The sequence below is a fragment of the Rhinopithecus roxellana genome, chromosome 11 (genome assembly GCF_007565055.1).
Source record: "Rhinopithecus roxellana isolate Shanxi Qingling chromosome 11, ASM756505v1, whole genome shotgun sequence".
In the NCBI taxonomy this organism is placed as follows: domain Eukaryota; kingdom Metazoa; phylum Chordata; class Mammalia; order Primates; family Cercopithecidae; genus Rhinopithecus; species Rhinopithecus roxellana.
Window position 1 is genome coordinate 12,079,373 of NC_044559.1, and position 14,532 is coordinate 12,093,904.

General features: G+C 49.3%; 1 protein-coding gene across 2 annotated transcripts; it reads right to left on the reverse strand.

Annotated features, from left to right (window-relative positions):
- Window positions 1–1,214: 1,214 nt before the first annotated feature.
- On the reverse strand, window positions 1,215–13,442 carry PLAC9 (placenta associated 9). 2 transcript variants are annotated; one of them, XM_010363270.2, is made up of 4 exons: window positions 13,204–13,434; window positions 4,512–4,609; window positions 2,245–2,368; window positions 1,215–1,694 (listed from the first exon to the last, which is right to left on the reverse strand). In XM_010363270.2, exons 1-4 carry the CDS (start codon window positions 13,265–13,267, stop codon window positions 1,684–1,686), a joined length of 297 nt encoding a protein of 98 aa, XP_010361572.1. In that variant the 5' UTR covers window positions 13,268–13,434; the 3' UTR covers window positions 1,215–1,683. The 2 variants fall into 2 exon arrangements, with proteins under 2 accessions (XP_010361572.1, XP_010361571.2); XM_010363269.2 differs by lacking the exon at window positions 4,512–4,609 and having other exon boundaries at window positions 13,204–13,442.
- Window positions 13,443–14,532: the final 1,090 nt, after the last annotated feature.

Here is a 14,532-nt window from a genome sequence, read left to right on the forward strand (position 1 = left end):
AAAGAAGCCAGATACAGCTAGGCTACATATTGTATGATTCTATTTACAGTAGTACCCCCTTACCTTCAGGGGATAAATTTCAATACCCCTAGTGGATGCCTGAAACCACAATAGTCTCTAATCCTATTATACTATGTTTTTTCCTTTGCATGCATACCTATGAAGTTTAATTTATAAATGAGACACCGTAAGAGATTAGCAACAATAGCTAAGAATAAAATAGAACAATTAGTACAATATGCCAGCTTCTGTGAAGGGAGAGTTGTGTGAAAAACAACAACCATATGCCAGCAGCTCTGCTCTTCCACTTTGGGTCTTGATTAAGAGAAAGAAGTGTTGCTGGAACACAAGCGCTATGATACTGTGGCCGTTGATCTGATAACTGAGAAGGCTGCTAAGTGACTAACAGGCAGGAAGTGTAGACAGCGTGGACCATTCTGGACAAAGGGAGCATTCACGTCCAGAGTGGGATGAAGTGGGATGGCAAGAGATTTCATCAGGCCACTTAGAATGATGTGCAATTGAAAACTCATATATTGTTTATTTCTGGAGTTTAATATTTTAGGATCATGGTTGACTGCAGGTAACTGAAACCACGGAAGGTGAAACCACAGATAAAGCGGGACTACTGTATTTAAAATGTCCAGAATAGGCAAGTTCATGAAGACAGAGACCAGTGGTTTCCAGGGTAGTCGGGAGAGCAGGAATGGGATGTGACTGCTTAAGAGATACAGAGTTTCTTTCTAGAGGGAGAACAATGTTCTGGAACTGGTGGTGATGACTGCACAACTTCTGAATGTACTGGAAGCCACTGCATTTGTACAATTTATTTATTTTTAATTAATTTTTTTTTTTTTTTTTTTTTTTTTTTTTTTTGAGACAAGGTCTCTCTCACCCAGGCTGGAGTGCAGTGGCATGATCATGGCTCACTGCAACCTTGACCTACAGGGCTCAGGTGATCCTCCCACCTCAGCCTCCTAAGTAGCTAGGACTACAGGCACGCGCCACCATGCCCAGCTAATTTTTGTAATTTTTGTAGGGATGGGGTTTCACCATGTTGCCCAGGCTGGTCTCAAACTTCTGGGCTCAAGTGATCCTCCTACCTTGGCCTCCTAAAGTGCTAGGATTATAGGCGTAAGCCACCGCCTCCAGCCTTGTACAATTTAAAATGGTTAAAATGATGAATTTTACATTGAATTTCACTTCATAGGAAATTTTTTTAAAAACAACAACAAACCACTTTAATGGACACGTAAATTCCCTGGGGGTCTCATTGTAATGCAGATTTGGGAGTCTGGGTGGGTCCTGAGACCCTGATCCCCTTGCTTCTCACCTATGGCCACATTTTGAGAAGCAAGGCCACTCGAAGGGCCCCCACCTGTGTGAGTGAACCCCTGCTCCATCTGCCCCTGTAAATAAAGAATGCTAAAGCACAGATGGCGGGTGTGGGCGTGTCCCCAAGTCTGAGCCTGAAGCGGGTTGCAGGCCTCCTCCAGGCATGGAAGTGGAGGGAGAGGGGGCTATAGTTAAACGGGTTACTCTGTCAGCAGACACAGAGGAGACCAAAAGAATAGCTTTTATTTCACACGAAGCTGAGGAAGGACAGCGAGAGGACAGGGCTGGCTCTGTGGGTGCTGCCTGGCAGGTGCACCACCTCCAGCTGCAGGGCTTCAGCTCCGGGGCTCAGAAGCCATCTGAAAGAAAGCAGAGGCCTCCAGTGAGCAAGCTAGGGTGCTGCAGGGTACCCGCCCCCGGGGTGTCCAGCAGTTCTTTCCCTTCCCTCCCTAGTCCTCGGGAACTCCTGTGCACGGGACACAGGGATCAAGAAGACAGCAGAGTGCAACCACATCCCTGCCTGATCAGTAGGGGTTACCCGTCTTCCCTGAGAGGGTTTTGGGGTGGAACAGGAGTGGCTCCTCAGGGTGAAAAGAAAGGAGCTAAGGAGCTCCAGTCGTGAGAAGGCCAATGAAGGAGGCAGTTTCTCCGCGCCGGGGTTGTGCTGAGATGGCATCTAGGGCTGTCTCTTCCAGAACCTCATTTGACACTGGGCGGCAGCGACCGGGTGGCGGGGGCGCGGGGCGGGGAGCAGGGATGATGCCGTCCCTCTTCCGTCCCCAGGGAGCGCTGGGGCCCTCCCTGCCAGCCAGGCTACACCTGTGTGGTGGAGCAGCTGTCCCCGTCTCGCCTGCCCAGCCCCAGATGACAGCAGCCCAGAGGCTGTCCTCTGCCACCTGCACTGCTCACCTTCTCCGAGGAGGTCGGGAGCGGGGCTGAAGGGTCCCGGGGGCAGGTTCCAGGCCAGCTCCTCCAGCAGACCCAGCAGGCCTTTCACCTCTGTCCCCAGGTGATCCACGGTCTTCTCTACCATCTAGAGTGGGAAAGGGGGTAAAGTCGAGGACAGGAGTGGTTCCACGTTCTGCTTCATCAGCCAGGTCCTAAGAGCAACTGGTGGTCCAGTGCGCTGCAGTGAGAAAGGACTAAGCGCTGCGGGACCTGGGTTTTCTTCACTCAGGCTCTGCCCCTACCTGCCTCAGTTTCCCCAGATGACAATATCCTAGGGGGCTCGCTCTCTAACGTTCCTTCCTTTTTGGCACTCAGTCACAGGTTTGGGTGAAGCGCCTGTAGAATACTCTCCCTTTTGGCCTTTGCAGACTGGAGCTCACATTCCTTTTGTTGTTCTGCCCCCTGGTGGTGTCTCTGCCAAATGACAAGTTTGGGATTCTGAAATTTACTCAGGGTTCTTAATGGTTTTTCCCTGTGTGTGCCATGGATACCACTGGCAGTGTGGTGAAGCCTATAGACCTCTTCTCAGAATAATGCCTTAAATGCGAAAAATAAAACATATAGAATGACCAAGGGCACCAATTGCATTAAAATATTCAAGTATTAGAATGGCATGAACCCAGGAGGCGGAGCTTGCAGTGAGCCGAGATCCGGCCACTGCACTCCAGCCCGGGCGACAGAGCGAGACTCCGTCTCAAAAAAAAAAAAAAAAGAATTCAAGTATTAGGCCAGGCGTGGTGGCTCATGCCTGTAATCCCAGCACTTTGGGAGGCCGAGGCAGGCAGATCACCGGAGGTCAGGAATTCGAGATTAGCCTAGTCAACATGGTGAAACCCTGCCTCTACTAAAAATACAAAAAGAAGCCGGGCGTAGTAGTGCCCGTCTGTAGTCCCAGCTACTCGGGAGGCTGAGGCAAGAGAATCACTTGAACCGGGAGGTAGAGGTTGCAGTGAGCTGAGACCACACCATTGCACTCCAGCCTGGGTGACAGAGTGAGACTCTACCTCAAAAAAAAAAAAAATCAAGTATTTAAAATTAAACTTTTTGGCCCAACACGGTGGCTTATGCCTGTAATCCCAGCACTTTGAGGCGAGATCACTTGACATCAGGAGTTTGAGACCAGCCTGGCCAACATGGTGAGACCCCATCTCTACCAAAAGTACAAAAAATTAGCTGGGCATGGTAAGTACAAAAAATTAGCTGGGCATGGTGGTGCATGCCCGTAGTCCCAGCTACTCGGGAGACTGAGGCACAAGAATCATTGGAACCTGGGAGGCAGAGGATGCAGTGAGCCAAGATTATACCATGCACTCCAGGCTGGGTGACAGAGACTCTGTCAAAAAAAAAATAATAATTTTTTGATGTAATATATATGTATTGGCCGGACAAAGTGGCTCATGCCTGTAATCCCAGCACCTTGGGAGGCTGAGGTGGGTGAATGGCTTGAGCTCAGGAGTTCAAGACCAGCCTGGGCAACATAGCAAAACCTTGCCTCTACAAAAAAATACAAAAATTAGTCAGGCATGGTGGCACATGTGCCTGTAGTCCCAGCTACTTGGAAGACTGAGGTGGGAGGATCGCTTGAGACTGGGAAATGGAAGTTGCAGAGAACCAAGACTGCACCACGGCACTCCAGCCTGCTAGACAGAAAGAGACCCTGCCTCAAAAAAAAAAAAAAAAGAAAAATGTATTTATTAACTCACTAAATCACATGATTTAACATCAGGCCTAACCACAACTGAAATTTTGACACAAGGGTAAAAATTGTATGTTGAGATATTCATAACTAGAGGCAGATGAAATTATCTGGATTTCTATTGATGACAAAGTTATAGTACTGTTAATACCACGGCTTGCTATCTGTATTTATGATGAATAGGACACTCAATTTCAGTTAAAGGCTTGTGACAATAAAGATGTAAACGTTTCCCCACATAAGTTAGGAATCGTGGGTATATAACAAAACAGTGACTGAATTTCCACCTTCCCATCCAGTAACGATGTTGAAATACCCAGGTGGGGATAAGCAAGGCCTTAGGAGAGGCAGAGTCCATTGGGGGCTGGGCACCCTGGCAACCCAGATGGGAGGGTGATGTTGGACAAGGTGGTCACAGGGCAGGATTGGCCTGGATGTCCTCACATTCCAAAGCAAGCCTGCATCTGCCCATAAAAACACCATTCTAGAAGGTGGTCCTGAACCCGCATGCCCTTCCAAATCACCCTGTTACCTCCTCCATGACATCTAGACGGCGTTGCACAGCCATATGTCTGTCACACACTGTGCTCTGAGCTGAATTTCCTCGTGGAGGGCTGAAGGGTTCTGCAGCTGTGGGAAAATGAGTCTTTTCACTGTGGGACCCTTAGTTTTCCATAATGCCAGAGACTCCTGTAAACACTGGGCTCAAGTGGGGTCAGTCCTCAAGGCAAACGCAAGAGCAAGCAAAGGAAGGCCCAGGTGGGGGTCAGTGTGCAAGTGTCAGGCATCTCAATCCCACCAGTCTCTACAGTCACAGCCACCTACAGACCCAGATGAACTTCCTCAAGGAGGTGAAGCCCAGGGAGGAAGAGAGGACGGGCTTCAGCCAGGGAGCTGCAATGATGGAGGGGTCTGAAAGAGCATGGCTCACTGTGTAAACCCTGCAGGCAGCCTGCAATGGCTGGAGATACAGGGTGGGTGGGAGAGAGACTGGAGAGGGAAGTCCTGGAAATGAAGCCAAAGGGGTAGAGTTTTAACCCAGGGGCTTTAATAAACCAGTTCTGATGCTTGTTTGGTTTGTTCGTTTGTTTGTTTGTTTGTTCTGAGACAGAGTCTCGCTCTGCCGCCCAGGCTAGAGTGCAATGGCGCCATCTCGGCTCACTCCAACCTCCGCCTCCCGGGTTTAAGTGATTCTCCTGCCTCAGCCTCCCGAGTAGCTGGGATTACAAGTCCTGCCACCACGCCCTGCTAATTTTTGTATTTTTAGTAAAGACAGGATTTCACCATGTAGGTCAGGCTGGTCTCAAACTCCTGACCTCAGGTGATCCGCCCACCTTGGCCTTCCAAAGTGCTGGGATTACAGGTATAAGCCAGCATGCCAGGCCAAGGGGGTTTATTTTAACAGAAAAGTCACAGGGTCAAACATGAATTTTTAAAATAGAGGGAATAGATTGGAGGGAGATGCCTTTGAAGGCAGAAGTTTACTGCAGCAATCAGGATAAGAGCAGTGAAGGAGAAGTGATGAGCAGAAGCAGGAGCTGTAGGAATAGTGAGGAAGAAAATGAGAGGAGATATTTTAATAGCAGCATTGACGCTGGAAACCCGTTAGTAACAGTTGGCATGTGATGAGCACTTACCATGCACCATGTAGGGTGCTAACGTAACCTCTCCAACAACCTGTTGTTATGCCCAATCTACACATAGGAAAACTGATGCACAGAAGGGTGAAAGGATGTGTCCAAAGTCACTACTCATAAGCAGAGGATCTGCCATTCAACCCGCTCAACTCCTGATTCACCATTGTTCTTCTTGAGTTAGCTCTTCCAGGCACCAACAACCCTCACAGCAGAAGTCTGAGAGCCCTGATTCCAAGTTCAGGTTTCAGAGTTGGTAACCCTGAGATGCCTGTGGGGCATCAGGGTTGGCTGGAACCTTGGGGAACGCTGACACTCAGGAAGGAGGGTGCTGCCCCAGAAGTCAAGAGAAGCCAGGAGCTTTACAGATTCTACAGAGGATGAAAAGGGTCAGCATGACCAAAAGCAGCGGGGAGGTATAGCAAGTTAAGGACTGGAAAGAGAGCACAGAAAGGCCCTGCTAAATTTTACCCCAGCACTTTTAGGAGTGGTAGAAAAGCAGAGTTTGGATTACTGTGAGATGAGAAGGGAAGGTGAGGTTGGGGGTGGAAACTTGGAATCTGGAAAATTCCACGAAGCTTGGCTGTGAAGGAAGGGAGATTGGATCGCAAGGTCTAGAGAAGTATTTATGGTTGTGTTTTTTTTTTTTTTTTTTAAAAAAAAAAAAAAACCATGTAAGCATGGTTGTATTGGAAAACACAACCATGCTTACAGCCTGAGGGACAGGAAGAAGACAGGAGAACCCAAGGAATGCACTTCCTGAACTGATGGGAGGCCCTGGATCCAGAGCAGGGGGGACCACATCTGGAAGGAAGACAGAGGAAATGCAGCAAAAACAGGCAAAGGCAAACCATCTAACTAGGGGCCAAAAAGTGGAGTGAGCTCCCACCTGATGGCCTCTGTTTACTCTGTGCAATAAGATGGAGATCACGTAGGGAGGAGAGCTAGATGTTACAATTACAAGAATTCTTTGAGTAGGTTGCTAAACACAGACATTAAAATAGTGACCGTGGTGTCTGGAAATGGCAGCTCGTGCCTGTAATCCTGCCACTTTGGGAGGCCAAGTGAGAGGATCGCTTGAGGCCAGGAGTTTGAGACCAGCCTGGTCAACATGAGACCCCCATCTCTAAAAAGAAAAAATTTTTTAAGTTAAAAAAAAGTGGTGGCCATGATGGGAACATTTACACCACAGAAATCAATGACCCACCCCCACTTTTTTTTGAGAGCCAATCTATCAGTGCACCACTAGGTAAGGGACTTGAATAAAGAGAGGGCTTCAAAAGAGGATGTGCAGAATGAGGGATGCAGTGTAGGAAGACCATGCAGAATGAGTCGGCATCAACAAGGAATCCTGGAAGCAGAGTCCTCCCCCAGCAACGCTCCATAGTCTGGGCGTAGAGCAGCAAAGACAGATGACTGGATGGAGCTGAAACCTAGGAGTCTGCAGGATGGATGTGATGGAGGCAAGGGGCCAAGGAACTGAGATATGGCGAGTCAGGGGTTTAGGACAGGAGCCCTGGAATCCAGCTGGAATAAGGAAGGAAATGAGGCCAAGAAGGGGGCCAATAAATTGGGAGAAATGGGGGCTGAAGAGACGGAGGTCTTGGGAATCACAGGAGGAACAAGAGGTAAAGAATATTGTAATTTTAGCTTTTAGAGGTAGAGCAGATTCAGATAGTGACAATATTAAGGCTGTGGCCATGGATGTGGGCATCCAAAGTTCAACAGGGGGAGAGAGTTATGGAACTTGATCTCTCTACGTGCAATGCTTGTAGCTGTAAGGCCTTGGTGTTGGAAGGGTTGGCCAAGGGGCCATCTGTAGTTGTCTAGAAGTGGGGCAGGTCTTGAGGTAGGACAGAGCTGGTGATGGATGTGTAACTCTGAGAGGCCGAGTGATTTGCCCAAGATCACACCACCTGCAAATGCGCGGACCTCAGGCACCCTGACCTCCCGGCCTCATCTCAGCAAGGTGGAGCCCCCTACCCTGTGATTTTCTGATTCCAACTCTATCTAGCTCTCAGCTCTTCCACTCAGGGATGAGAACAAGACCAGGGACAAAATGTCCTTCCACTCTGAGCATCTTTTGTGGAGAACAATCTGTTTTTCAAATTATCCTTTCCATAATTTCCCTCCACTGAACTTAGAGAAGACTTTTCAAAAGATAATGGTGTTATTGCTGAATCCGGGGAGGGAAGAGGACATCATAATGGTGCTTTGGTTATTTTTTTAAGGAGAGTTCTTTAAAGACCTATACTGAAATATTTACAGATTAAAGGCTGTGCTGTTTTGGATTTACTTCCAAAGTAAATAATTCAGGCCTCGGTGGGGATGGGGGAGAGGCATGCATGGATGTTTAGAGCAAACAGGATGGGCTGAGAGTTGCTAATTGTTGAAGCTGGGTGATGAGCACATGGGGTCGCATTCAGCGATTCTGTCTACTGTTGTGTGCACGGTTTGAAATGTTCCATAACACAAGTCTGACGGGGTTGTCAGCAGAAAGCAGCAGCCATCGTTTGCTGCAGGCATCCATGTAAAATATTCAGAGATAGAGAGGCCCCTGGGGGCTATGCTCCATCCTGGCCCCACATCCTGAGAAGGCCCTTGAGAGGCAGGAGCAAGTCTAAAGGAGGCTATGGGAAGGGACTCCTTTTTTTTTTTTTTTAGACAGGGTCTCACTCTGTCACCCAGGCTGAAGTGCAGTGGCACGGTCACGGCTCACTGCAACCTCTTCTTCCCGGGTTCAAGCAATTCTCCCACCTCAGCCTCCAGAGTGGCTGGGACTACAGGCACACACTACCAGGCCTGGCTATGTTTTGTAATTTTTGTAGAGATGGGGTTTCACTGTGTTGCTCAGGCTAAGCTCAAACCCCTGGGCTTAAGTGATCTGCCTGCCTCGGCCTCCCAAAGTGCTGGGATTATAGGTGTGAACCACCACACCCAGTCTGGGACTCCAAATTTTAACTCAATTGCCTCAGCTAAAACTGGGCTGCTCAGCTTGGAGAGAAAAAGCTCTGAGGGGGCCGGAAGAGCTGTTCCCCACAGACAGAGTGGCTGTCCTGTGGGAGGGCCTGTTGTCATAAGTCTGTGGATACACATACTTCCTGCTGGCTCTGTCCAGAGGCCTTTGGCCAAGCCTTTCCCCTGAGGCTCACCTGCCGTCTCCCAGACCCTAGCCTCCCAGACAGAGTGGCTGTCCTGTGGGAGGGCCTGTTGTCATAAGTCTGTGGATACACATACCTCCTGCTGGCTCTGTCCAGAGGCCTTTGGCCAAGCCTTTCCCCTGAGGCTCACCTGCCGTCTCCCAGACCCTAGCCACTCTCCCCTCACATACTTCCCCCAGGCTTAGGCCAGAGGAATGCAGTGTGACCCTGCCAGCCAAGTGGGAGTCTGGCTGCTTTAGAAGTCAGGAACAACCAGAGCCTGCTTCTCTCCACTGGCCTAAAACACCCTGTTCTCTACGTGTCTGTGATGAGGTCTAACTTGGCTCCAAAACCCCTCCAGGGAAAAGGCTGGGCTGAGGTCACTCCCAACATGGCTCAGCACTAATCCTTCACATCTGGACAAAATTGTGCTCTGTGCACCCCGGAGCAACTGTCCATGAGCTCATCGGGGCCTCCACAGAGTGCATCTGAGAGAGCAAGCTTGGAGCAGGGCCTGACATTGTACTGCCTCCTCCCTCCGCACCAGTGTCCTCACCACAGCGCTGACTTGAACGCATCATGGTAGAAAACATGCTGGAGACCCCTGTTTTCAGCCTGGTTCAGCCACTAATGGTTGTGGGATTGTGAGAAAGTTTCTTCTCCTCTCTGAGCCTCTGCTGCCTCCTCCATAAAGTGGGGTAGGGTAGGCCCGAGGCCCTGACTCCCCCGTGTAGTGCATCCTTAATTCTTCTCTGTCTTTTGGAGGCTGTAGAGAGGCCTCAAGAGGCCTACAAGAGCTGGGCTCAGTGGTTCACACCTGTAATCCCAGAGATTTAGGAGGCTGAGGCAGGAGGATCGTTTGAAGCCAGAAGTTTGAGGCCACCCTGGGCAACACAGTGAGATTCTGTTTCTACAAAATAAATAAATAAATAAAAAATAAAAAAATTAGCCAAGATTGGTGGCATATACTTGTAGTCTCAGGTATTTGGAAAACTGAGGCGGGAGAATTGCTTGAGCCCAGGAGTTTGAGACTACACTCAGCTACGATTGCACCATTGCACTGCAGCCTGGGTGACAGTGAAAGACCCTATTTTGTAAAAAAAAAATAAAAATAAAAATAAAATAGTAGACACGCACATGCATTCACAGGGCTGTCAGTGGCTCAGACAAGGGGAGTGGAAAAGGCTGAAGGATTATAATGATTAACCCCGAGCAGCCAAGGCTGTGGCTCCGCAGGGCTCCCTTCCTTCCTTTCCTCCTGCTCTCCCAGGCCCTGCCAGTTGGGAAATGGACCTCCTTGGATGCTGCGTTGCTTTCTCTGGCCCAGCTCCTGCTTGGGGCCTGATGTGCACCCTGGATGGTGGCCACGGGCGGGGCATCCTGTGCTGGTGAGAACAGGCTGCTGTGGGGCCCAGAGGCCCCAGGGGAGGGCTGGGCTGGGCTGGCTGCCCCAGTTAAAGAGGCGTGGCCCCTGGGTCCCATCCTCTGAGGCGGAAGTACCGCTCCTTCTACTTACAGGCTTTATAGGGAGACCTTTTTTATCTGGACCCAAACAGTAAGAAAGTGCCACAGCGCAGATGATTTCTGCATTTTGGGTGATGAGAAATGTTTTCTCAGTGGCGTCTCTGAAAGGTGCTGCTGTATCTTCTGAATTGTCCAAGTCACACTCCGCTTTGAAAAGCAACCCTGGCCACTTGGTGGTTAATTATATTTGACCACATTCAATATAATAGAATAATAAATTTACCACATCCAATATTTGTATGAAAATGTATGATTCATTCAAAATCATCCATGGGTTTTGATTATTTTTGAAAGCAGCAGAACACTATTCTTCAAGTGATTCTATAAAAAACTCCAAAATATGGGCCTGGCGTGGTGGCTCATGGTCTAAAAAGCTATCAGGGATAAAGGTTTCTCTGAGTGCTGCTAAAAGAAACCAAGACTGCGGCCCAGCGCGGTGGCTCATGCCTGTAATCCCAGCACTTTGGGAGGCCGAGGCAGGCTGAAAATTGATGTCAGGAGTTCGAGACCAGCCTGGCCAACATGGTGAAACCCACCCCCGCTGTCCCCATCTCTACTAAAAAATGCAAAAATTCGCCTGGCGTGGTGGTGCGCATCTGTAATCCCAGCTACTCAGGAGGCTGAGGCACGGGAATTGCTTGAACCTGGAAGGCAGAGGTTGTGATGAGCCAAGATCACACCACTGCACTCCACCCGGGATGACAAAACAAGACTCTGTCTCAAAAAAAAGAAAAAAAGAAAAAGAAAAGAAAAGAAAGAAAGAAACCAAGGTTGGAAGTCAGACATGCTAGAGATAGCTCTCCATTTATAGAAAATATAAGGGGTGGAGGTATTTAAATGACATCAAAGGGATGCAATTAGCAAAATCTAAAAGTGGAAAACTTCACAGGACAAACTTAGTTTCTTCAACAACAACAAAAATTTAAGTAAAAAAAAGGGGAGAGAAAACTTACATATTTAAAGAGACCTAACAGACATATTGACCAAATGCAATGTATGTAACCTTATTAGGATTAAACAAATGAATTGCAAAAAGATATGACACAATCAATCAAGGACATTTGAACAGTGATTGAATATTTAATGATATTCAGTCACACACGGCTTTTGGAGTGTGATCATGGCATTGCAGTTGTGTTTATTAAAAGAGTGTTTATAGATGAAAATACATGATGCCAGGCCAGGCACTGTGGCTCACATCTGTAATCCCAACACTTTGGGAGGCCGAGGCTGGCGGATCATCTGAGTTTGGGAGTTCGAGACCAGCCTGGCCAACATGGTGAAACCCTGTCTGTACTAAAAATATCAAAAGTAGTCACGTGTGATGGTGCTTGCCTGTAGTCCCAGCTATTTGGGAGGCTGAGGCAGGATAATCAGTTGAACCCAGGAGGCGGAGGTTGCAGTGAGCTGAGACTGCGCCACTGCATTCTAGCATGGGTGACAGAATGAGACACTGTCTCAAAAAAAAAAAAAAAAAAAAGAAGAAGAAGAAAGAAAGAAAGAAAAGAAAATACACAATGCCTGGATTTCCTTTAAAATAATACAGGGAGGGGAGAGAGGGTGGAAACTATAGATGAGATAAAACTGCTCATGAACTGATGCTTGTTGAAGTAGGGGTGATAAGTACATTATATGATTCTTTCATATACTATTGTTTTGTGGTTTTTTGTATCCAAAAGTTTTCATAATCGAAAGTTAAGATATGTCATCTAAAATCTGAAAGATTATGCACAAAAATGTATGAAATCAGTGTGAAATTACAGCAATACATGAATACTTTCTTCCTTTTCTTCTTCCTTTTTTTTTTTTTTTTTTTAAGACAGAGTCTTACTCTGTCACCCAAGCTGGATTGCCGTGGCTTCATCTCGGCTCACTGCAACCTCCACCTCCCAGGTTCAAGTGATTCTCCTGCCTCAGCCTCCTGAGTAGCTGGGACTACAGGTATGTGCCACCACGCCCGGCTAATTACTATATTTTTAATAGAGACAGGGTTTCACCGTGTTAGCCAGGCTGCTCTCGATCTCTTGACGTCGTGATCCGCCCGCCTGAGAGGGAGGTGGGGAGAAGAAAGTGAACAGTGAAAGGCAAGGAACCCAGCTAATGAAGTACCCAGACAGCCTCTCCCTTCTGCACAGCTCTCTACCTCCACCCGGTCCCCTATCTCCAACCAAAACAGCTCAGTTCCCCAGAGAAGCTCCCTGGAAACTGGGAGGTGACTTCTTCATCGACTGCAGAACCACCTGAGGCCACCTGCCAGGTGAATAGGTGGCCTTTCTCCTGGGCCCCCCGCCTGGTTCTTTAAGGCTGTGCTGAGCTAGACTGGGTCACTCACCCTTTAGAGTCTAACTTGTTATGCAATGTCCTATAAAGCCAGGCCTGAGCCTCCACAGGCCCTCTGAGACGGAGCTGGCCTCCGGAGCTGCCCCACCCAGCAGCTGTGACCTCCCACTCCAGATCCTGGCTCCTTCTCTCCTGCCAGCTGTACTCCCGGCATCAAGCTTCCCTCTCTCTCATTTTTGGTCTCTCTCAAATCTTTCTCTTTTCTTCAATATCCTCTCTCCCTCCACCCCTTGCCATGTCAATCACTCTTTCTCTTTCCTTCTTCTGTCTCTCAAACTCCTTTTTCTTTCTATCCTAGTTCATATTTGTTCAGGGAAAGCCTCTTTCTGTCTCGGCCTCTCCTTTTCGTTTTCACTGTTTATTCTTTCCTCTCTCCTTTATCCCTCCGTTGCTCTACTTCTCTGCGTTTTTCTGAGTCTGTTTCGTCTCAGTCTTTCTCTCCATCCCTCCCTCCCTGCATCTGCCTCTCTCCATCTCGCTGCTGTGTCCAGCTCTCTCTCTGTGTCGCTCTCTTGCTCATTCCTTCCTTGCCATCTGCGGGTCTCCCCGGCTCCAGGTCCCCTGCCGCACCCCGTGCCCCACTCACCGGCCAAAGAGCCCGCGGCGCGGAGCAGGGTCAGCCCGGCCAGCGCGCAGAGCAGGGACCACATGGTGCCGGCCCGGCCGAGCGCAGCGCCGCGTCTGCCCGCAGCCGCCCTTCCCGGATCGCGCCCGGCCGGCCCGGGAGGAAATGCTCTCAGTTCGAGCCAAAATTCCTGGGCGGCTCCGGGCTTTCTGGCTCGAGAGAACCCGCCCCCTCCAGAGGCCCGTCTGCATCCCATGGGCAGCGCGGAGCCCAGAGACCCCGGGAGCTGAGGCACTGACGTGCCACCTGGGTGCCTCCCGAGGAAGGGGCCGCCCCCCTCCCCGAGTCCCCGCGCCTCCTGAGGGCCCGGGGGGTGAGGGGGATTGGGTGAGGTCTTGGACTCAAGGCGACGGAGCCTGGGGTCAGGGGTTTGTTATGAGCCCGTTTCACAGGCGGGCAGACTAAGACTCGGAGAGAAGTGTTTTCCTCGGCATCACTCTCAGCCACGGCACAGGATCTGAACCCCTGTCTCCCGGGAGTGTGGAAGCTTTTCTCTGTCCATCTACGAGCAACAAATTAATTCTGATTACATGGAACAGTGTCTGCCCGTAAGAAGGAGACCCAGAAACTCACTGCTCTGGCAAGGGAGTGATAGCAATGTGAAAAGGTACTTTTCAAAAAAAAAAAAAAAAAAAAAGGTAAAATCGTGACTCTTGTAAAGATATGAAATTAGCATATACTAAAGATTTTATTTAATTCATTATTAATGAGGGGACAAGTAAGATGGTACAAGCAGCCCAAAGTTTAGAACACAGGAGTGGAAACTTCCCCTATGGGACATGACCATCCAACAAGTGCAACAACAAATTGAGTTTTAGTGAAAACACAAAAGCAAAAAAGCTGCAGCTCTAACTTCTCTGCTGCAGAGCCCTGAGAGCCTTGCCTGGCTGTCAGTGGAACACTTTCTTTTTTTTTTTTTTTTGAGACGGAATCCCGCTCTGTCGCCCAGGCTGGAGTGTAGTGGCCGGATCTCAGCTCACTGCAAGCTCCGCCTCCCGGGTTTATGCCATTCTCCTGCCTCAGCCTCCCGAGCAGCTGGGACCACAGGCGCCCGCCACCTCGCCCGGCTAGTTTTTTTTGTATTTTTTAGTAGAGACGGGGTTTCACCGTGTTAGCCAGGATGGTCTCGATCTCCTGACCTCGCGATCCGGCAGTCTCGGCCTCCCAAAGTGCTGGGATTAGAGGCTTAAGCCACCGCACCCGGCCCCGTGGAACACTTTCATCACCAAGCCTGGGAGAATGCCTTTGTCCATCCAGGGTCCCCACTGGGGTTGCCTGGGGCCCTTGCAG